Genomic DNA, 23,270 nt, shown 5'->3' with positions numbered 1-23,270 from the left:
TTTGCAAATGGAGACCCAAGCAGGAGCAGAGCATGGCTCTGAGGGTCTTGTCAGTTCAAATTGATTGCTGAGTTCTGGAACTGGAGCAATGCAGTAACTGAAAAATTAATCAATTAAAATGGAACATCGTTTGGCTCCTAAACAAAATGCCAACAGCCTGATACTCTCAAATCTTTACTGACAAATAAACAATGAGTTTTTCCTCTATTAGAAGACAATGTTGCATGCCTCAGGGCTGAATGCACAGAGGGAGAATATCTGAGTGAACAAGGCCTTGTGCAGGAGGACTCATTTTTGTAATAAATCGTGGATCCATCACTATTGCCACTACAGAATGCTTAGAACCTCCAAAATACAAGCCTGCGGAAGGTCATTCTTGAACTTCTCTAAGAAGCCAGGTCAAGATTCAACAGCAGCATGAGGAGTTACATATAAGTCACCCCGTTAAGTGCTAGTTTGGTTGTCGGTTTACAGATAAGTTGCATTTTTGGACTGGGCCGGGCTAACTCTCAGCCAGCGAGCCCTGCCAAGAGCCTTTCTTTGTGATGTCCCAAAGCGAATGTGAGGTGAGGAAGAGCTGTGTGGAACATTGTGTAATTACTTGACTTGTCAAAGCTCTGTCCTGCCTGAGTGTTATTTCCTGGGAGCACAAGCTCCACGCAGGCTCTGGGGCGGTGGGCCAGGCTCCAGGAGCAGCGTGGTACTGCAGCTGGCACAAAGGCAGGAGTGTGGCTTCCTGAGGGCAGACTGCCACCCGGCTCTGTCTGCAGGGTGTGCCGTGCTTCCCACCTGCGTGGTGCAGCCATCTGTGAGAGGCTGTAGCAGCATCTATCTGGTGATTGATAAACAAGGGGAGAGAGAAGAGAGTTGGTGAGGAATTGGATAGTATTCAAAATCATTCCTGTCTGAGCAAGATCTACTTACAGAAGCATGTTGAGGACAAATCTTTCCTTGCTGGGAAGTGGGGATAGATTCCTACGTCCTGCTGTGGGGCTGGGTTTGTCCCTGGTGGGGGTGTGAGATGCCCCCTTGTCTTCATGGCTCAGCTGCGCACATGCACAGTATTTCTGCAGAATGTGAATGTTGGCTCGCGGCAAACCCACACTATTTTATTCTTAATCTTCTAATCCTGATTTAAAGCTCTAACTCTTGAGGATGAATGATTAAAAAGGCAATCCAACTTCCTTTCTCTAGCCTTAGCAAAAAGCCCTCGAAGCATGATCTTGAAGGCAAAGCAAATGAGCCCCAAGCTTAGTATAATTAAGCATTTGAATGCTTTGGGTGAGCAATGCCCAGTCCTCAGTGCTAGCTGACCTCTGCACACCTCTTGGGTAACTAGTCCACTGGATAACTTGGGTAACTGCTGACTACGTTAGCAGCTTATGAGATCTAAAGTTGCTTTCTCCTCTGTGAAAATATCTGTGGCGGCATCTGTCACTCTAGACAGTTGTGATTCACTGGGAGAAAAAGGCTGAATGTAGGTCACTTGAGTTGAGAGGGAATAGATTAGTACATCAGAACAGGAGGCACATATGTTGCATCTGTTCAGACAGTGTAAGTGGGGGAGTGGGAATAAAGATACAATTTATGTGACTGATATGTTTAATGAAGACTTAGACCACCCTCATTTGAACTGTCTTACTGGCTTCACAGCTCTACCAGGTAATCAGGAGGACATTATCTGTCTTAATTCAGAATACTATATGTCAGTATGTCATAATACAGATGATACTATAAATCAAGGTTCAGGTAATGCCAAATACTGTATGTCAGTCTGTCATGATAAAGGTGCTATAAATCAAGGGTTAGGAAATGCCTAAATGGACACTGAACATCTAGCACTTAGAAGACAAATAACAAAACACTGCTCATTTTTCTTCTTTATTTTAATAATTCAAAATCCCTTGGAAACCAGGGCATATGAAGACTGGGATATTTTTCCCCAAGAAAAAAACGCAGCTTCTCATAGTGCCTTTTTTATTCTAAAGGACCTCGAAACACACTTTTACAAACTGTGTGTATATAATCTTTAGCAGAACAGTATTCCTACATACAGCAACTAACCTAGATGGCTTTTGTTAAGGAGGTTCGCCGTGTGATACTAAACAGATGTCTGAATGCAGACAGCTTCATGTCCATGTGACCATCATTTCTCTGTACAAATCCTTCATTCCCAGAGGCTACCCTTTGGGATCTCTTTCTGACAGTGCTGCTGTTTTGGTGTGGGTACAAGCACGAATTGCCTAGTCCCTTAGGTATTCTAATAGTGTACTGTCATGTCTGTCTTCTTCTTGATGACAGATGTTATCATGCATATTTACAGATGGAGAGAGGTGTGCTTGGAAAACAAGTGCTGTTTCAGGAAAAAAACAACCCCCACAGACCTCACACTGCTCTCTCGTTCTGGGATTCAGTAATTTTAAAGACCATTCCCTCACTGTTTTTCAGGGTTTTCCTCCACATATTGTTTTTCTCCTGGAGAAAAATATGAAAGAGTAAAGGTTTCTATCACCAAAAAACGGCAGCGTACCTGTCACAACAAAATTTGCCAAATAGGGAGTAAATGGCTCATACTGCAGGATATGAGATGAAGATCAAATGAACGTAGAAGCCAGATGTATATGTATCTGGACATGCAGATGTTTATACAAAATCAATGTATATGCATGTCATAAATATATTAAAACCAAAAATGTTAATAGTTTTTCAGTTTTGCATAATGGGCATCTGTGTGCATTAGACTTCAAACTGAGGGAAGGAATAGGCCTTGGCAACTGCTTCACTTCATCTAGGGTCTGGATTTCCTCAGAGCTGTTTGGAAGAAAGTGCCCTCAGGCATCTATCTTTGAAACCCTTTTGGCTTCCACTGCTGTGCTTTACTCAAGACTCCCAAAAACAAAAGACTAGAAGGATGCCCCAGGGCATCATGTCCCCTCCCTGCAGTTATGGGCAATGTCTTCCTGCCTCTGGGCTGCTGAGCTAGAAAACTTCGTAGGATCCAGCTTTTGCTAACTTCTCAGGTCTGCTCAGGATTAAATAGCTGGGTCAAAGATGGACATACTTTATAGAAGTCATCTGCTGTATATCTATATATGCTAAATGTTTGTTGGCCAGCAGTAAAGCATGATAAGTGCCAGTATCCTACACCTGTCACACATGAGGTTGTATAATAAATTCCAGCTTCTCAGGTTATTATTCTACAATGAGTATACACCAGGACTGTACTCAGAGGGAAATCCAAGTTGGCATGATTTATGTATGGATTGGTAATCTGCATGGGGGTGGAGAGGGTTTAGTTTGTGCTAAAGCCAGGCACTGGATGTGGAAGTGACTTGTTTGCATGCAGTCTGATGCTGAGCTCATATAACCAGCATGGCAGCCTGTACCCCATACTCCCCAGGGCTGTTGTCTGCAAAATGATTGCAACTGATGTGTGCTGTGGTGCTGGGGCTTGTGCACTGTGTGCTACTCACTTTTGGCTGTTCCCCAGCTGTCAACCCATGTTACTATACATAGAGCTGGACATAGTGATCCAGATGTGCTTCCTGGAAGCATGTCTTCCTCCTGTAGACAAGGACATGGAGGGTCAGGGTAAATATCACAAGAAGGAAGCTTCTTCATCAGCTTCACTAAAAAGATGGCTAAGTAGGATCATTAAGCAGAGGCCACTTAGCTTCCCCAGAAGCAAGGCTGTGATTCTTACACATGCAAGCAAGGAGCTGGGTCTGTGGTAGGACAGACACCACCTTTCTTTATGCTGAGAAATTGGATGTGGGGAGTGGTGGTGAAGCTATCAGAGAACCACTGCTCATGATAAGAGGTACTAACTTAATTGCTTTTGGGGTTCGGTTTGTTTTTCTTTTTGCTGCTCCCCCTTGTAAAGTTCCACCGCATGGTTTTCCCATCCTGCGTTGCCTACTTGCCTCCCCCAAACTTCCTGAAATACCAGTTTCTCAAACCATGGCAAGTCTGCTTGAAATTTATGGTCAAGGCTTGTCTGTCAACACACTGCTGTGACCTCTAAGTCAGCAATATCCTGTTTCTAAACTCTCCACACTAACAATCCATGTCTGTGACAGACATTATAGGAGAGTGTGATGTTCACCTCATCTGGGATGTAAGCAGTAACATGGAAAATGTGGTGCCACCTTCCATGTCTCTTGGAAGAGGCTCTGAAAGTAGCATCCAAAAATTGATGAGTAGGGGAGAACATTGCTGTGGAAACCAGACACAGAAAAATAATTGCTTCTCCTTTCTTGCCTTATGCAGGATTTCTACCTTTTCAGGCCAGATGCTTGAGGACACTTTGCTTGTCAACAGCTCAATGCCTGGAAAAACTGTGAGGAAGGATGAGAAGAACAAAACAGAAAGTATTTGGTGAAATCCTGTGACTTCCCAGCCATGAGACAGGGATAGAAAGAGTTTCTCGGGCCTAAACCAAAAGAGAGCAGAGATGCAGTCTTGCAGAGCTGGCAGAGTTGCTTCTGCATGCACAGAAGGCAATAAATGCCAGGAGACAGTGGAAAAGAATAGAGAGGTGGAGAGGCACCTTGGGCAAGCAGCAGGCTTTCGCTGCTTCTCACTCCCACCATCCCTTGGCAAACACAGCTCTTTCACAGGGCCTGGAGAAACCCTGAGCTGGCAACCACGGCCTTTTCTCAGAGGACATTGAAAATAGCCTCTGCTGGGGGCTCACCACTGGTCTTTCCTGCTCAGTTTTGAACTGGCAGCATGTCTCAAGATTGCCCAGCGTTGATGGCAGTAGAAAATCTCTTGTGCCCTATTAACTGCCTATGGGAGCTGATCAATTCAAGTAGCTTTACTGCTTCCATTGTGTTAGTCCAGTTTGTGCAAGCTACAAACAAAACATCCAGATTGGTCTCTGAGCTCCTCTGTCAGCACTTGCACTTCTTGAAGAACAGAGATGGTTCTATTTAGCTATGGTAGTTTTTATTAACATTTCATAGCAGAAGTTCCATAAGAGCATGGTTCCTAAACCACATTTACAATTAATTTACGCAGTTAAACAAAGCATGAATAAAATAAGCCCTGTGCTGTCAGGCACAGCTTTTCTATTAAAGTCTTTTGAGCAGTTTTCCAGAGAAGTGTACAGACTCTTTCATGAGACATAACAAGAGCCTTGGGTGCACTGGGATTCCTAAACCCAGCTGGAAATGCAACACACTCTCTAAAACAAATCCTCATGGCAACAGGCCTTCACAAGATACTATCTTGCATATTCAGCTCATCAAGAGTAGCTTGCTCCTTGGGACTTCTTGCAGCAATCAGCTGTGCTCTGTGCCATGCATAGCCCATCCATGTGCCAGCATATGGGTCACAGAGCTGAGCAGCACCTATCTCTTAGCATCCCCAAGCACTACCTCACTGCACAGTACCACCACATCTGATTGTTGGTAGTGGTGCTGTGCTGTCCTGTCTTCTCTGGGACATGCCTTCAGATCTCTGGAACAGCGTTGTGGAGCAAGTGGAGTGAGCCCATGGAGCAAAATCTCATAGGGTGCAGCCCCAGCAGCTCCCCTGTGTTTTACAGAGGCGACTGAGCCCTGATCTTTGCTATGAAGGAAGAGGATTTGCTCAGTCAGCAATCCAATGGGCTGAAACTGACATTAAACCAGTTCAGTAGGGAAATGTCTGCTGCGGGAGGGGTGGACTTGAAGGGCTGGTGGGATGGAGGTGCTAGCAGGGCTGGGGTGATGGCCCTGGCAGTATGTGTGGCTGTGGCAGCAGGGTAAATTGAAGATGGCTTTAACCGGGAGGAAGGTTTGGCAAGGTTGTTACTCCCTGGCTTGCTTTGTGTCCATATTTGTCAATTAGACCTTCCTGGTTGGTCAGTTCTTCCAGCTAAAGACACTCACTGGGGATGGTTTGTGATTGAGTTTCTGTTATGGAGTTTGACAGAGCTAACACGATCATGAAAATGAGCTTAAACCAAAAGAGAAGCTTGGCAGTCCCCTGCTCCAATTTGTTGTATTAGCTCTAAACATTTGCAAGAAAGATATGCAAGAGCTGCAAAGTATATGTCCTGTCATACAAAACTGCTGTTGGACTAGTTTTACAGTACGTGTAAAATGTTTAATTGCACTTACCTTTGAAAGTTTTGCACACCTTACTCCAGTAAGTAAAGACTCCTCATGACTGTTGGAGTACGGCTATCCCTTTTTCACTTGCCCAAGCCTGCTGCTACAAAAAGGTATCTTAGAGCCCTAAAGCCCCCAGCTGCTCTGGTTTAGTGTGACTGTTTGCACGATACTGGAGCTGGGGTGCCTGTGTCCAATGACAGACAGTGACAGTGCACGGAGATGAGTGGCACTGTCGATATTATAGCCTTGTTCTTTCACAAGTGATTAGGACTAGACGAGTATCATGGTGCTAGTTGAAAAATGAGGCTCTCAGGTTTTCATAGATGTGCGTGGCATTAGTTCCTTTCCGTTAATCCCATGCTTACAAAGTTAATTTCACTATTTGAGTTGTTTCTGGTCTCTTGAGCCATGTCAAAACACAAATAAGAATGTGCTTTCAAGAGCAGAAGAGGATCTCAGTCCATTCTGTTACTGAAAAGGAGTATTAGACACTCACATTTCTAGTACCTATTTATTTCTGCTTTCACATAGCAAATTCTTTTTTGGTCTCTCACAGAGCATCAGTCGGAAGGAACTGGGCTTTTCTGTTCCCATAACTCCCACTTGTAGTTCCAGCCTCAGGCATGGAGGTACATGTTCTGTAGCTGCATAAAGGATTTATGGGTATGGAATGTCCTGCTTATGTGATAAAAGACTTGACCCTGCAATCAGCTGTACATCCTGTGCCTTTAATATGCCTGAAGCTCATATGTGTTTATATTGACCTCTTCCTGAAGTGAGAGGTGTCAATGTGAAAGGAGAGGAAAAAGGGGGTGGATGTCAGTCTACCCTCCTCAGAGGATTTGGCAGGGGACTGACTACTTATTTCATAGAGAACCTGTGCTGCTTCTGTCAAGTATGTTTTGAATTAATAACGATAGATGTCCTGTAGCCAACCATCTATATTCTAGGAAAATAATCTGATAAAGCAAGTCAGTCCTTAAAGGTAAGTTTTATATTCGCTTTGCCAGGCTTGTTCCTGTCTGGGCTCCATTCATGATGGTGTTTGCTTTCTTCTCTTAACCTGACATTGCTGTTATGTGGTTTATAATGAGCTATAGTATCTAGGGCTTTTCTGCTACCTTGCTGTTTCTGCCATGTTTTGTATTAACACGGACCTGATGAACTGCAGAGGTCTATGGTGCCCTTACTAAATGGCATTTATTGTTTTCAGATGTGGGGTTTTTTTCTGTGGGTTAGATAATTTTGAATTCTAATGCTGTTTCCAAACATATCTGACATTTTTGCTGAATTTCTTATGGATATGACAAACATGCTGTCTCAATATCCGAAGTGCTTACGAAAATACTGTATAACACTGGATCTAGAGCAAACCCCGAAGACCTGCTCTCATGATAGCCCTTCTGCTCTGACAGTGAACAGCTAGCAATTCTGCCCTGACAGTGACTTTCCAACCAGTTACACCCATTCTGCAGTAGTTTCATCTAGACTACTATTTCTCTACCTTGCTAATGATAATATCTTACCAGCCTCTATCAAAAGCCTTGCCAAAGTCATGATGTGTTTATCTCCTGCTCCTCCACACCCTTAAGACTGATTACTCCATCACAGGAGAAAATTAGGTTGGTCTGACATGTTGTGCTCTCTGTCAAATCTCAGTTGGCTCCTATTTATTACCTTGTTATCTTCTTGGTGCTCACAGATAGATTGATATTTGATTGCTTGTTGATTAGCTGTCTTTCAGGAAGCTGAAGCTAGGCTCTCTGAGATATCATCCCCTGAATCCTCCCTTTTCCCTGTTTGAAGAGAGCACAAATTGATGCTAGCTGAGATAAAAGTGAGAATTGTTCTTAACTGACAATTAATTTCCAGTGCTCTTTTTTAGCTTTATAAATTTGACATAGAAGTAACATGTGAACTGTAGTATCTAGAGAAATTGCCCCTAAAAGTTCAAATTTAGATGTGTCATGGCCCTGAGGGCACTAATGGACCTTCCTGTCCCTGCCCACTCCTTGGGGCTCCCCCGACCCTGCCCAGGACCCCAGGGGCTCTCAGCTACCCACAGCCCTGTGCTGCCAAGCCATAGGCCCTGCCCTGATGCCCCCCAGTTGCCCTACTCCTGTCTGATGTGTAGGATGATCCCTGGCTGCCAAGTCCTGCCCTGAGCCCTGCTGTGGGGAGGTACAAAAGTAATTATTTTCCTCCTTGTACTGAAAATTAGACTTTCAAGGGAGAGTCTAGGCAGCAGGCTGTGAAATCAGCTGTATGGGGTAAACCTGTATGCAGCAGCTTAGTTGTGCAGCAGTTGAATAAGCTTCTTTGTGTTGAAAGTAGTGGTGAGCTTTTTTTTTTTTAAACTGTGAATGGTCATTTGCCTTATTCTTGTATGGTAAGAAAGGGACACCTGAGCGTCAGGCTGACCTTGGCTGTATTAGGCATAATTTTATGGACCACTCTTTTTTTTCCCCCCTCTCTGTATTAATCTTCTATCCAACCTTCTAACCTTTAGTTTGTCTTCACTCTCCAATAGCTTCCTTCCAAAGACCAGCTTGGCAAAACTTGCACTCTGGCCATGGCTAGCTAAGCTGTCACTAATTTTTGTACATCAGTGTTTTGCAGAGTTTCAGTTCTCTCTGTCCCATTTTCAGTGCACTCAATTTGCTGTGTTTCTCATCTCAGCAGACTGAGTTCAGGGCTTCATTGAGTTGTCCATGGGGACACTCAGATCTGTAACCCAAGAGGTCACGGTTGTTTGAAATCCATCAATATGTATGAGTAATTCAATTTGTATCTTCTAATGTTCATTATCTTGCACTTCTCTACACTGAATTCATTTGCCATAATCTTACCCAACTGCCTGGTTGTCCTATGCCTGTCTGCACTGCAGGGTAGCCCTTCTTGGAAAAAGGTGCAGAGATGTTTCTTCTTCTAAGCTTTCTTCTGCTTAAGGAATTTGCCGTGGTGCTGGATCTCTTGAGTTGTTTCCTAGCCCACTAAGGTGGCTCATCCAAAACCCTGTGTGATACTGGGGACCAGTGCCTGGTCTCTTGCCCTCTAAAATTCCTAAAAGGAGCCTTATAGTAGAAGGAGAAATGTAATCGAGCCTAGTATTAGAGGGCTATTTTACAGAGAATGATCTCAAGATCTGGGGATTATCCAGCGCTTTGGATAAGATGTGAATGTACCAGAATCCATCTTTTCCAGCACTTTCAGGGAGCTCCATCTAGCACTTCTTTGTACAAAGCTGGGAGCACTTTATGGCTTCTTCATGATTCTGTTTACCAAATGCCTACCATAGACAATGTGTTATACTTTTACTGTAGAAACAGTCCTGATTGCTTTAGAAGCCAGTATTTTGCAGTTTCTAGTTTATTTCCAACCAGAATCTTGTATCTAAGAGTTCAGCATGGGCTACAACTGTGCCTGTCCTCCCTCTTGGTGGCCCTAGTGAATGGTCTTCAGGGGCTGGCATTGCACTGACTCTGTGGCCTAGGGAAGCTAGCAGAAAATTAGGAGTAAAAAGGGATGGCTCAAGTGTTTTAGCTCTTATGTGGAACTGGAGACAGTCACATGCAGCTTCCAGCTTTATCATGGACTTCTGTGGGAGTGGACAAAGCTGGGCAAGGCACAGCAGGGAACCTGTGAAATCAGCTGCTTGTATGTGATAGTCATTGCTGACAGACTGTAACTGGTTTTCCTCAAAATACCGTGTTTCAGCCACATTGGCTGGAGGTTGCTTTCAAACCTGTGTTGCCTGGGAGGGTTTCCAAGCGGCTGCGGTCTTGCACATTCTGTGCAACAAGTGCTAAAGGGAATTTGGCTCTACCTACGTTATCAGGAGCAGCAGGTGTCATCCCAAGCTCAGTCAGTAAGGATAGTGAGGCCTGTGATTTTACTTGGAAAGGGCAAATATAGCACTACACCTATGAAGGTTTCCTGCTTTCCTTTCCAAGCTTTTGTCTGTAATGCCTTCCCTTTTACCTTAGCCACTTCCAGATGTGTGGAAAACAACCTGCTTTAGTGTCTGTGTATCGGAACATTATTACCTGAGTCTAAACATGAGCTGGGTGTTCTCCCTAATGCTCTGATGGTTGTCTCTGCTCTAGATGACAAGGGCTCCCCAGAGAGAGAACAGCCGGAGAGGTTTTGATGAGAAGGCTTACCTGTCCTCAAAGGTGCTGAAGGCTGGAGAAGACCCCTACCGCCAGCATGCTTTTAATCAGCTAGAGAGTGACAAACTCAGCAGCAATCGGCCCATTCGGGACACCAGGCACTACAGGTACCATGCAACCTTGGTGTGGGGAGGCCACTGCCTCCTCCTGTGTTGCTCTGCAATGTTGACAAAGGGTGGTTGGGGGTTTTCTTCACCAGCATCCATCTGTTTCTTTCCTGTATTTCACAGTTAATCTGGAAAGGTCTCAAATGTGAAGAAACCCTTGACTAACTCAGTGCCAGCTTGTTGCTTTTCTAGCATCTCCTCTAAGGTCCAAACATCATCTTGATGTTTCAGCACAGCCCCTCCATTGCAGATCAAATTGCTCATCTGACAGTTGTTTGCAAAACTGCCTTCAAGCTCATGGCTTCCCTTAGTGACCCTCTGTCCTGGCTGTGAAATATGCCATTGTTGCAGCCTTGCTTTACTCTGGTGTTCTTCATGTGCTGTGCTCTGGCTGGCTGAAGCTAGTTTGGTGCCTTCTTTCCAGCCTGGACACGATGGTTTGGATGAAGTCTGTTGGGTGAAGATAAAACTAATGGCCAAATAACAGTGAATATTTCATGGCTTGCAAAGTGCTCATTGTTCTGTCTGGTTTCACTGAGCATGAATTTATTCTGCTGACTAAACTCATCCTTAAATTGCTGATAGTGCTCAGGTAACTATTTTGTAGTTTCTGGAGCACAAAAAGATAATGTTGTACCTTGAAAACTGTAGGTTTGATAGTGATAGGGCAGTGTAAAACAGCCTACTTGACAACAGATTAAAACCAGACACAAGCTAACAATATCTGTAATGCTTGTCTATTTGGGCTGCAGCCTAAACCCTACCAAGGGTTGCAAAGCAAAACTTCACAGCCACTGGAAATAGGAAAACAGGCATCTAACCCGATTGAAACTGTGAAAGGGATGTTAGGAGACCTAGAGCTTTGTGAGGCTGCCCTCACTGACAGCACTCAGTTGCTTTGTGAATGCAAGCAGTCACGACCTGGGTTATGAGATCAAAGTTTTGTGCTCCTGTTCCCCAGCATAGTCCTTGGGATTGGCTTTCTAATGACTCAGAGGCAGAGGTATCATGTCCTTGATTACTGACAAGTCTCCCTGCCATGCAGAACTGCTGTTTCGTTAATCTGCTGTTGTGTTGTGGCCTAAAATCAGCTCGCTTCAAAGGTGAATTACTGTTTAATTTGATCCACGGTAGCATGCAGAGCATGTTTTTTGTGAAAAGCCTTATCTATGCACTTTAGTCTGAAAAAAAACATACAGGTGATTCCCTGGAAATGTATGGCCGTTTCAGCGCCAGCTTTGCAAGGATTCCCTTCAGCAATGGGGAGTCCAAAGTAGAGTATAATCAGAGCAGTAAAACTTATTTTTGTGTTCTTCCCTTTGGCAGAGGTGGCAGTTTGGGAATGAAGGAGCTGTGTTTGAGTACCTTGTCTTGTAAGACTATTGGAATGGTGGCTGGGGTGGCAGTTTAGGATTAGGACTTACTTCAGATGAAATAGAATCATAGAACTAGGGTGGAAAAGACCTCTATGATCATCAAATCCATCTTTTACCCAGGACTGCTAAGTTCACCACTAAACCAGGGCCTCATCTACATGTTTTTTGAACACTTCCATGGATGGGGATTCTACCACTTGCCTAGGAGGGGAGCCTGTTCCAGGGAAGTGGTGGAATCACTGTCCCTGGAAGTGTTAGACTGTGGTTTGAGAAAAGGCCATCTATGTGTCACAGATGGACCTGGCTCCCCATTTAAGGAGTGAGAGGGTCAATAGGTCCCTAATATGTCACTTTTTCTTCAGGCACTCAAGCAAAGGTTGGCATACTTAACTATACATCCTACAAGCTCCTCTGACCTAGCACGTACCTAGGTTTTGATCCAAAGCAAAGAAAGGGTCAGCTTTCAAGCACGGACTTTGTCCTTGTCCTCTGTGATGCTGTAAAAATGCTGAGTTTTTGAGAAGAATTCCCCAAATAACATATACGCCAGCATTTTCTGCTTTTGCACTTCCTGATGCCCAACACAGTTTATATGCATTACCTCATAGAGTTGTTTTAAAACAACAATAAATGTGGTATGTCTCCTGTCTGGTCTCAGGTTTTCCACTTTATTCTTTATCAAGGTTTCTTTATATGTGTTAAAATTGCTGAAAGACACTGCAGTCCACTTAATAAAATCTTGCAATGAAACAGTCATAAACCAGCAGGATTGAATGTGATGACAAGAACAGTAACAGGTTAGTAATAGCCATAAAAGAATAGTAAGCATATGTGAAAGGACAGGTAGTGGTTGTAAGAACTGAATTGTATTTTTCCCAAGGATGGATTCAGTCTATATGTGGCCTTAAGCTGTTAAACACACTAGGCCACAATTTCAGTTGCTCTTCATTGAGCAGACCATTAGTGCACACTAACTGCTGTTTGACACTGGCTTGAAGCTAAGAAGACAGACACTCTGGAGGAGCAGATCAGCCCAAATCTGCCATTCTTAGTATCTGCCACAGTTGGGTCCAGGGTTCACATCTGTGAGTTGTTCTCCCCCAAGAGTGTTTGTTCTCCATAGGGTATGTGCAGCCCTGGTGCAACCAGCCCTTCCTTCCGAGTATGAGTGTATGCACCTAACATTACACTGTCAGATGAGAAGATGAGAGGAATTGCTTTCCATTGCCAGCTGAGGTATTAGTGTTGAACTTCTGCAACTGCTTGATGCAAATCACATTGCTAGATAGTGTTCTCCTTTCTGTTAAGTCCAGTGTCCAAACAATTTGAAGTGCTTTATACAGTGATGCCTTGGTGTGCCAGCTCCATGCATCCTTAGCATGTACATGACCTATGCAAGAATAAACAAGACTTTACATGAATCGCAGGTGAATCCAGGGACTAGAGCCCAAGATGTCGAAACTTTGTTCCCCATAAAACTCCATATGCCCTCCTAAGCATGCAGCGTTTGAGTTTAGGTATCACAGCCTCCAAACTTTGCCTTTCATCAGGCACAGTTCTTTTTAAGTTCTGCCAGCCTTGGTGCAGGAGCTGCTAAGGTCTTCCTTGCTGCAGCTCAATTGTGCTGTTCCTGATTTTAGCATATTACACTCTTCTCCGCTAGAAACTCTAGGTACATTGCTGCACTAGCTGCAGGTGGCTGATGTTTGTCTTACACTTCTGCTCCTCTGTGTTGCAGGTGCACTTCTGTACGATATGACACAGACTTGCCAGCTACCAGTCTCATCATCACCTTCCACAATGAGGCACGCTCTACCCTGCTCCGCACAGTGAAGAGGTGAGTTCAGCAAGGGTGCTGGGCACAGATGATGGTGTCTGGAAGGGCACTGGTGGAGGGCTAGGCTTTTTACAGCAGATAGCCAAGCAGGGTAGCTGTAGTTCCCCAAGTGCGTGTGGTCTGCCTTAGAGTTGGCCCACTCGGACGGGTCAGGGGCTTGAATTGGCACTGTGGGTGTATCTTCAAAGACAGGGTATCTGCAGTTAGCCACTGCATAGCCTCTATGGGGAGATACATTGGTATCAGAAAAGGGTCTACTGCAGGTGGGAATAGAACTTGGTTTGGAAGAGTGAGGGGGAGCCAAAGGGGACACAGTGTGTTGTTAGTTGTAGCTAAGGAATGGGGCTTGGGAGGGACTGTGTTCCATAAATAGGAATAAGCAGCCTGCTCCCTGCTAGGGCACATGTTGCAGGAGCTGGGGCTGGCTCAGTGAGGGCAGGGGCACAGCTCACAAGTCTTTCAGGCAAAAGGTGATGAACTTCAGGTCTCATGGAGACTGAGCCCTTGTTGTCTGAGCAATTGCTGCTGAACAGTTGCTGCACCTCATGGTCCACCAGATGCTCCCTGGGCTTTGCACACAGGCTTTGCCGAACCTGCAAGACACTTGCTATCTTGTACCTGTGTTTCCTCATATCTGAGTACTGGCTGTGGGTGAATCTAACCAAGTAAATAGGTGGCATAGGGCCTGTCAGCATCCCCAGGTAGACAGAAGCATGCAGTTATCTGTACCACAAAGCAATGTCCCAGCTGCTCCTTCACCCTCCCCCACTTCCATCATCCCTGCAGAACCCGTGAAGGTTCTTTTCATTTTAGTTTTTACACACAAAAATGCCATCTGCCCTCTCTGACTTTTCAAATAATTTCTCAAAGGGTCTCTAAAGTGTGCAAGTGGGCCCAGAACAGCCTGTGGAGGCTGAAGGAAGAGTGAATTGTCCGGGTAGAAGGTTGAGCTGACGGTATCACTAACAAATGCATTATTCATCATCACTACTTCTTCCCCTGACATATCCTGTGGGCTTAGAGAAATGTGCTTCGTGAATAAATAACAGGCTTTTTCAAGTCGGCCTTATGGCTAGAAGGCTGGGTTTCTGTCTTCCAGGTTTGGTGCTGCTGTGCTTCCAGAGACCTCTATATATTGCATTAACACATTTTGCCTTTTTACCTCTATCATTTCCTTCTCATTTGAACCGTAAAATGAGTTCTACAGAGCCAATGTTCAGAAAATGAGCAGATTTGTTTGGAACCACAGTGCTGCTAGGGCAACGGGAGGAGATTTCTGCCAATGACAGCAAAGGTCAGACAGTAAACGGTTAGGTGTTCAGAAACCATGGTAGTAGGATACTTAAGAAAATCTTAAGGCACTTAATCAAATAGTCAGATGCCATGATAGTTAAGATGATATTCAGAGCAGCAGTAATGCATAGAGGGGGAGACTGATACCCAAATCCTATGGAGGTGAGGTGTACTAATGAGCAGATGAGTGTTGCTGATGCATTAAGATACTGCTTGCTCAAAGCAAGGTCAACTAGAGTAGGTTGCCTTTGCCTACGCCTGATCAGTTTTTAGTATCTGCAAGAATGGAGACTCTGCAATCACTCTGAGCATTCTCTTCTCAAGGCTAAACAACCCCATTTCTTTCAACCTCACCTCATACATCTGATGCTTCAGACCCTTGTCTTAGTGGTCGCTCACTGGACCTGCTTCAGCATGTCCCACTTTTTCTTGTCCTGGGAAGCCCCAAATGGACACACCTCTCAAGATGTGGTATTACCAGTCTCTCAGATGTGGTCTCCTGCAACCCAGAGCCCCCAAAAAAGACCTTGAAAAATGGATAACCCACCTTTTCAGATTGGTGCCTTCAGTCCTGCTGCCACCAGAGGAGTGCTGTTGGGAGGAACTGGCTGCACTCTGCTGTGAATGGTGGGGTGGATGGCATTACCTCCCAGACCTCTGGTTACAGCTGGAGTCTTCATTACCAGATGGTTTATAGCCAGTGCATGTGATTGATTTACTCCTTGCTTACATCAAATGGCAGAGGTATCTATGATTTATCCCTGCCTGACAAGGGATCCCAAAGGCTGAATTCTTATTGGGCTCCAGAGTATTTCCAGTGTCACAAAACCAAGCCTCAGCTAGCAGCCTTGTCTTTGAGGCATGGGAGGTTTGACAACCATGCACAGAGGTGAAGGTTCAGGTCATGGCTGCAGTGATAGAAGAGGCATAAAGCTAAGTCTCCCTTGTATGTTGACACTGATGTTACAGAGGGAGATGAAGATTTCACAGTGCTCTTCAAGACCTCTTCTGTAACCTGAGAGTCCTGTCTTTCAGCAAAACACATTTGAATGCCAGGCTGAGTTACTGCTGTGTATGTAATTATTGCTCAATTCACATACACAGACAATGCACCAAATACCGTGTAATTAGTTCGCAGCACTTTGGGATAAGTCAGCTATCAAAGGAACTGTTCTGTTCCATTTGGTTTTATGACCTGGCTGTGTGTCTGCAGAGAACCACAGTGATATTAAGCAACAGGAGGCATAAATTTGCACTGCCTTCTTACCTGATGACTAGTCAGGCTTGCAGCTAGTCATTATTTCTATATCCATAAGAGGTTTCTTAAGCCAGGTAGAGCACGGTTATTTAGATAATTAGAATTAAACATTTGAGATGCATCTGGTGAAAGTCAAATATGATTCCACTGTTATGGGCCTCTTCCCAAGTTTAATTATCATAATTATGCTAAGGGAATGCTGTAAGAAGTGGGGGTGGAAGAGGCCAGCTGATGGAAATAGGCAGCACTGAGCAAATTATTCTATGGCTGAAAACCTTTAAGAGGCCAAATCTTTAGAGGTGAGCAGAATAAGTACTACCAGTTGAAGTTTTCATACCCGAGATCTTTGCAAGCGTGGCTGTCGAGTGCCTAAACTTGAGCATTCAAACATCATCTATAAAACGTTGGGAAGTTCTTGGAAGAAATATATGAAAAGGGTACTGGAATTGAAATGATGTAAAATTAGAACTCGGAGAGCCTGTATGTGCTCCCCTGAGTCAGATACTATCTTACTGTGTTATTCTGACAGCTCTGAAAGGTAACTCAGCTAAGTGGTAATGCTGGTCTTGGGAAGTGATTCAGGGGTGAGGCTCCTGCATCACTGTTCATTTCAGTGTGATCTAAACACAGCAGCTGTAGGGACCAGACCCTGATATTCAGACCCTTCTTGCTAACCCCCACCTGCATGTATGCACACAAAGGCTCACATAAGCACCTCTGGCAGCTCAGCAGCTGCTAGGCTCTCCCTTCTGCCCCTGGGATCTCTGCTGTTGGGTGGAAGCAATAGGAGTGATGTGCTGCTGTTGCCACTTGAGGATGGGAGAGATGTTTGTGTATGAGGGAGAGGGGAAAAATAGAGTAGTGACTCTGTGGAGAAATAACTTCTTCTTCCAGCACCCAGTTGCTTGTCTCTCCTGGTCTCCAGAGGCAGCATGTGCTGCGTGCCTGCCTGCTGCTGTGGGCTCCAGCCATCTTCCTCCTCTGCCTGAGGCAAGGGCATCAGGACCTGCTGCCCAGCCTGAAAGCTGCCAGAAGGACCAGGCCAGTGCACCAACAGGCCATGCTGACCCAGGTCCTACGGCCCCATGCAGGGAGTTGTTCAGACTATTCGTTTTCAGTGTAGTGGGAGACAACTGGTTAAATATATCCAGCAAGAGAATAAGAAGGGGAGTAGGGAAAAAACAAAAGGGAATGGGCTATCCACCAGCACCTGTAAATATGCCAGTTCAAATGTCTCGTTGCTGGTGTCTTTGGTCCTGCAGGAGATGTGTGTCAGTCAAGAGCTGCTTGCCTGCATGATATCTTTTCCTTGGCAAGACATATCTGTCACTCTTAAACCAGTGACATCCTGCTCTCTTTCAGAAATAACTGTCACTCAAAAGGCATTTTGTGTGATTGATATTTGTCTGATTAGTTATTAAGCAACACAATCACTTCTTCTGCGGTGACTATTCTTGCAGAAGGGAAAATTACCTGCTTTGTTGTATGGTCCCTTTCTTTATTTTTTATTTCAGTAAGTATTGCAGGGACTGTTTGGTTTTGGTGCAAATGTGAAGGTGAATAATTAGGCTTTAGGTCAATGGACTTGAACAGCTGTCAGTGTCTATGCAGACATCCTGTACAAATTCTAATTAAAAGGATGCTGTCATAGTGCTAGAGCATTTGGTATAGCAACTCATTACAATCACAACTCAAATAATGGCAAAAGAGATTATTTTGGAACAAGGGAAAAAAGGGTGCTTCTCTGCTAACATCGGAATAAAGGAGATTATCTGTGAGCTGATGAGGAATGGATGTATTAGCAGAGGCGAGAAACTCATTGGCAATGCTGACATGGTGTCATGCAAGAGCGTAAAGACACTGATACTGCGAGAAAAGGCAAAAGAGGTAGGGAATCCATGAGATGAGGGGGGAACAATCTGTGTTTCTGCTGTAAAAGGCAATTGTCATTTCGACTTTTGAATTCTAATAGCATTTTGTGCCTAATAGTAATAGATTATCATGCCAGTCTCTGCATCTCACTGAAGTGAAATACTAGGATTACTATGTTTCTTGTTAAAAAGATAAGCAAGACAAAGTGGAAAGAAGATTAAGTACCTTTCCCAGGGATTCACAGCAAATTATTGCAGAGCTGAGAGAAGAACTGGGCATTGAACAATTAGCTGTGAACTCCTTGAGTGTTTTCTCTCTCCTGGGGACTTGGTGGACAGGTGAGGAAGAGAGAATGAAGTGTTTGCTCTCTTTTCTTCCCTGGTTGTGTTGGGCTGGAAGACCTGAAACTTGTGGAGAGAATGTGAGCATTGCCAATAGTCAAGCTAGTGGGAGAAGGTGTAGAACACTATTTTACAGCCATTACGCGGCAGGATGCAGCCTGTCTGGATTGATTATGTTTTGCATTGAGCTTGCACTGACAAGAATTTCAGTGCAGGCCACCCTTGTCTGTAAAATATGCAGATGACGGCTATGCTGGGAGAAGCTGCAGTTATATCTGCAAAGAGGGACAGCATCCACCTTCCACCCCACCATGCTGGAATAACCAGAAAGGTATGAGCCAAGAGAAGAAAATGAGGTTCAGCTTTGAAAAATGCAAGTTAAGTCATCTGCAGACATGCAAGCCCAAAATGCAAATACTCTCAGAAATGTATGAAGCAGCAGAGATCTGAAATAGAGAGGGATGTGGTACTGAGCAGTCAGGATTTTGCTGTATGAGACAGCAGAAAACCCATCCAAACTGAAGAAACTTTGGCTCTGTATGCAAAGCCATCAATGATGCATCTTAGCAAGATGGTAATTTATTTCTCTATAGCTCCATTCCTGGGAGTATGGGATTACTCTTTTTGTCTGTTTCCTGTGGATAACAAAAAATGCAAAAAGCCAACAATTTTTCTCCAGAATTGCTCAAAATCAGAAGAGCAGGTGCACTGAAATGAGATGGGTTGCTAGGACTAGGAGGACAATGTTTGCCTCTGTTTTTCATATTAAAGTTTGAATAGCTGTTGCCTTGGGGTGCCTAAGTGTTACTGAGCAGTCCTGTTGAAGGCAATGAGGACTTGCCTGTGCATAGAGGCATTAGAGGAGGCTTGAATATGCTGTGTAACTGTGGTAAAACCAGGGGACGAACTTGAAGAAGGTAATGGAAAATTAGTTCAAGCATTTTAAAGAAATGAGAGGTACAAAAAGGTCAGAATCAAACCGCTCTGACTCCAGGGTACCAGAGCATGTTAATCTCTGAGGATGTGAAGAACTCTGTGCAGAGCCTGGCAGGTGGGAGGTGTATCAGTCCTACATTGTCATGGCAGCTCACAAAGATTGTCTTTTTCCTCCCTGGGTCCTGCAGTGTCCTGAACCGCACCCCTCCCAGCCTCATCCAGGAGATCATCTTGGTAGATGACTTCAGCTCAGATCGTAAGTATGGACCTATTTCTGTTGCACTTATTTCTTACCTTCTGTTTTTCCTGGTTTTGGTTGCTCTGTTCAGTCCCCCTCCTACAGAGAGATTCCCTCTTGTCTGTATGCAAGAGAAAAAGAACAGGAAGTTTTCCTGTGTTTAGCTTACATCCATGCATGGCAGAGGCCAGAGCTTCTTCACCTTTTTTTCTTTCCATTGGGTCTGTCCTTTCTGTCAACTTGGCAGTTTTGGCCAGGTTGCCAGAGATCTTTGTATAGTTTCAGTATGCATCATACTGTGAGCTGTTTAGTGCAGATATGTATATAGCAAGGGTGCACATGAGCAGAGTGGGAAATTACAAACCAAGAGGGAGCAAGAACACACTATGGAGCCTACAGAAAATTGCTGCCTGTGGTTCTGCAGGTAAACTGGGATGAGAATGCCTGCCTCTGAGATAACCAGGTGTCCCTGTGGGAGGCCATGGAAGGGTAAATGCTTTTGACAGCACCATACCTTCTCCTGCAGCTTGGCACATGGATGGAGTGTCATCTGCATGAGTCCACCAGACCTGCAGACTGGAGGCTATGGACTCTTTCCATCTGTACAGTTGCTCTTGCTCCTGGCTGTTGTGTAGTAGTGGTGAGGTGGTGGGGACAGAAGACTTCTTGCTTCTATCATGATATGCACTAGATTCAAGGACAATCCAGTTGTGTGCCACTTATAATAATTGATAATTACTCCTTCAGAACACTTTACAGATAGCTGAGAATGCCCACCTTGACCTGCTGAGGTAAGGAAGCATTGCTCTTACTAAATGCTTATGTAGCTTTGGCAAATTAAAAAATAAATAAAATCTAAAGTGGATGCTGACATTAGGGATTTAAGTTTCTGAGGGCCTGGAAATGTGATTTGGGTAACATCTGAGCTGCGCCCAGCTCAGCTGTTGGAGTTGGGTGCTCCTGAGCACTTCCAACAAATAACCACAAGTGTTCCACATTTAGCACCTAAAAACTCAGTTCTCAATGGCCAAAGTTTCCAGATCAATACTGATGGATTTTTGGTACCAGAAACTCCGATTTAGGCTCATAGGAAAATAGAAAGATTTTCAAAAAGCTCCATCCCATGACAACTCTCATTTTTTCACTGGCAGCTGGATATGTGTGGATGCAGCTACTCCTCTGAGGTACCTGCATGGAGGCACTTTAGAACATATTTGAGGTCTGACACTTTGCTTTAATATCCATCTCAGTCTCTCCAAAGATACAGAGAGTCTGTCAGCTCTGGCAAGGAGTTACAGTTAGAGTGATATGCTCCATTAGAGTCATTCACCAGTTAGAGGTGAATGACTTAATGTGGATTCTTATACCTGAAGTTGTGACTTGGCCAAGATGAGTGTTGCCTTCCCTTATAGCAGATGTCCAGCAAAATCTTCATGCTCTGTAATTAAGAGCACCTTCCACTTCACTTGGATGATGCAGCAGCTGCCAAGATGCCCACAGTTTTTCAGATTGCCCATATCCTTGAGAATGGAAATGCTTGTGCAGGAACATGCCAAGAGATGCAATTTGGGTAATAGTCTTTGCATTCTCTCCAGAGCACTCAGTCTGCAGCAGAATGACAGAGGGAAAGGGGGGGTAGCGAGATATGAAAGGAACACAGAATAAATATGGAAGCTGGGGTGAACTTGGTGGAGTAAGGAAAAGAGCAAGTTAGAAATTGTTATTCCTATGACCTCTGCTAAGGCAGGAATAGAGAGATGATATTTGAGAACTAAAGACTCAGAGCTCATTGGTAAGCTGGGCCAGAGCCAGGAGCTGTTCCTTCCCATCATCTTTCCTGGGCAATGTAAATGTGGGATGCCGCAAGCTGCCAGCACAGCCCTCGGTTAGGCATCCATGTATTAAAGTAATGGTGTCTCCAAGGAAGTGGGTCACATCCCTGTGGTCTTTATCAAAAGAATTCAAGCAGAAACTGCCCCCAGAATAAACGGTGGGAAATGCCCCGATGAGCTGTTGAAGGCAGAGAGCAGGTGAGATAACTTGATATGACAGGACATTCTTTTACTTAGCACTGGTGATTTGTAGCCCAGGCTCCCTACAGTCCCTCTGCTTTATCAGTGCTTGGTGCCACATTGCCAGCACATGTCCCATTGTTCTTGTGAAATGCTGAGTGCAGGAGGGCAAAGGCCTGGCTGCTCAGAGTATTGGGAAACACAGGCTCAGCTGTCCGAGGAGGGCAGCAAGCAAGTAGTGCTCTTCTGTGTGCTCTTTAGGCAGCAAGATTAAGGCCATCAGGCTGATTAATGTGATGTTAAGTGAAAGTAGAATTTCCCCTCCTGTGGAGAAGCAGGAAAACAGTTAATTTGAGCTCTCTGTTGAAGCCAAATAATTCATGCATGTGTGCCAAATGTGCGGTTTTTTGCCTTTCCTAAGCTGAGGACTGCCATCTCCTTACCAAGATCCCAAAGGTCAAGTGTCTACGAAACACCCGGCGAGAAGGTGAGTGTGGAAAGCTTTGTAAGTACAAAGATTGTGCAGGTTTTCCCACATGGCCCGGTTTGCTTGCCTGCTGCTTACATGTTGTTTCTTATGGTTACAGCTTGTTTTTCAGTATAAGGATTTGTTATCCTAGTTTGGAGGCTCTGTGGAGGGAGAACCTGGCTTATCAACTCTCAGGCTTCAGGGCTGTCATTTCATACTTCAAGTAATAAGAAGTGGTGTCCAGAGGCCGTGGCTAGAACAACAACTACATTTTCAGATCTTTATAAATTTAGATGCAGATATAAATCCTGTCCTTTCAAACTCAGAGTTTAACAAGCCACCAAGGAGATGTGGAAAAAGGAAAAACAATCACATATATATCATAACGAGTTACAGTTATGGGAAGTTATTTCTCCTGTATCTCCTATGTGCATAAATGATAACTCTGACTTTCTGAGCTGCTCTTTAGTTTGACTCACATGTGCTGACTTATGTCTAAAATTGCTGGTGCACAGCAGGCCTGGAGCAAGGATCTGGAAGGGGAGACAGGAATCATTGTTTAGTTCACAAAGAACATCTCAGGTAGTGGGATGGCCTGTAAGAAAGTAAGGAGACATCTGAGAGCCAAGTTGACATCTCTGACCACAGGGCAGAATAAAGGACCAACGGGAATAAAGCAGATAAGCAGTAAGAAAGGCAGCAGAGTAGTGCTTGGTCCTACGGAAGTGGTGAGAGGAACAGTAGGGTGCTCTAATGGCAGAGACACTGAGAAGGCAGCAACAAGGTACCAGTGGGGAGGACTGGAAGGGGGTTATCATCACAGCAGGAATCAGATGGAAGCTCAGTGGCATGGACAGAAGTGACAGGCAAAATCATTGTTGGTGTGCTGCTCTTTCCCTGTGATAGCTGCACACAATATTTTCTCAGAAGGATGCTCAGCTGTTTCCCTTCCTAACCTTCCTGCTCCTCTGTATCCTTTCCTTACTGTAGGGCTGATTCGTTCTCGTGTGCGAGGAGCTGAAGTGGCTGCTGCTGACATCCTCACGTTCTTGGACAGTCACTGTGAAGTCAACAGTGAGTGGCTGCAGCCAATGCTTCAAAGAGTAAAAGAGGTGAGCACCATGTCCCTCCCTGGTATGGATGGAGCTGGCCTGCCTTGTGCTGGTGGATCCTCTGCCCTCAAATGCCACCAGCAGTACTGGTGAAGAGAAAGCTTGCCCAGATACTCCTCAGGCAGGCTGTTACAGAGTAAGGTACA

The 23,270-nt window shown here is 44.7% G+C and overlaps 1 protein-coding gene across 3 annotated transcripts in view; it reads left to right on the top strand.

Moving 5' to 3' along the window:
• Positions 1 to 23,270, top strand: part of GALNT16 (polypeptide N-acetylgalactosaminyltransferase 16) — a 73,156-nt gene that overhangs the window by 24,974 nt on the left and 24,912 nt on the right. For all 3 annotated transcript variants that reach the window (XM_062619198.1, XM_062619199.1, XM_062619200.1), the window contains exons 2-6: positions 10,208 to 10,380; positions 13,495 to 13,593; positions 19,482 to 19,549; positions 21,965 to 22,030; positions 23,003 to 23,124. In XM_062619198.1, the coding sequence (XP_062475182.1) occupies positions 10,208 to 10,380; positions 13,495 to 13,593; positions 19,482 to 19,549; positions 21,965 to 22,030; positions 23,003 to 23,124 (528 nt within the window). The remainder of the gene's footprint in view (positions 1 to 10,207; positions 10,381 to 13,494; positions 13,594 to 19,481; positions 19,550 to 21,964; positions 22,031 to 23,002; positions 23,125 to 23,270) is intronic.

Source organism: Pezoporus occidentalis, unplaced genomic scaffold (genome assembly GCF_034315485.1).
Source record: "Pezoporus occidentalis ecotype Australia unplaced genomic scaffold, CSIRO_AGI_Poc_V1 ctg21, whole genome shotgun sequence".
Classification (NCBI taxonomy): Eukaryota; Metazoa; Chordata; class Aves; order Psittaciformes; family Psittacidae; genus Pezoporus; species Pezoporus occidentalis.
This window is presented reverse-complemented; position numbering and strand designations above follow the sequence as displayed.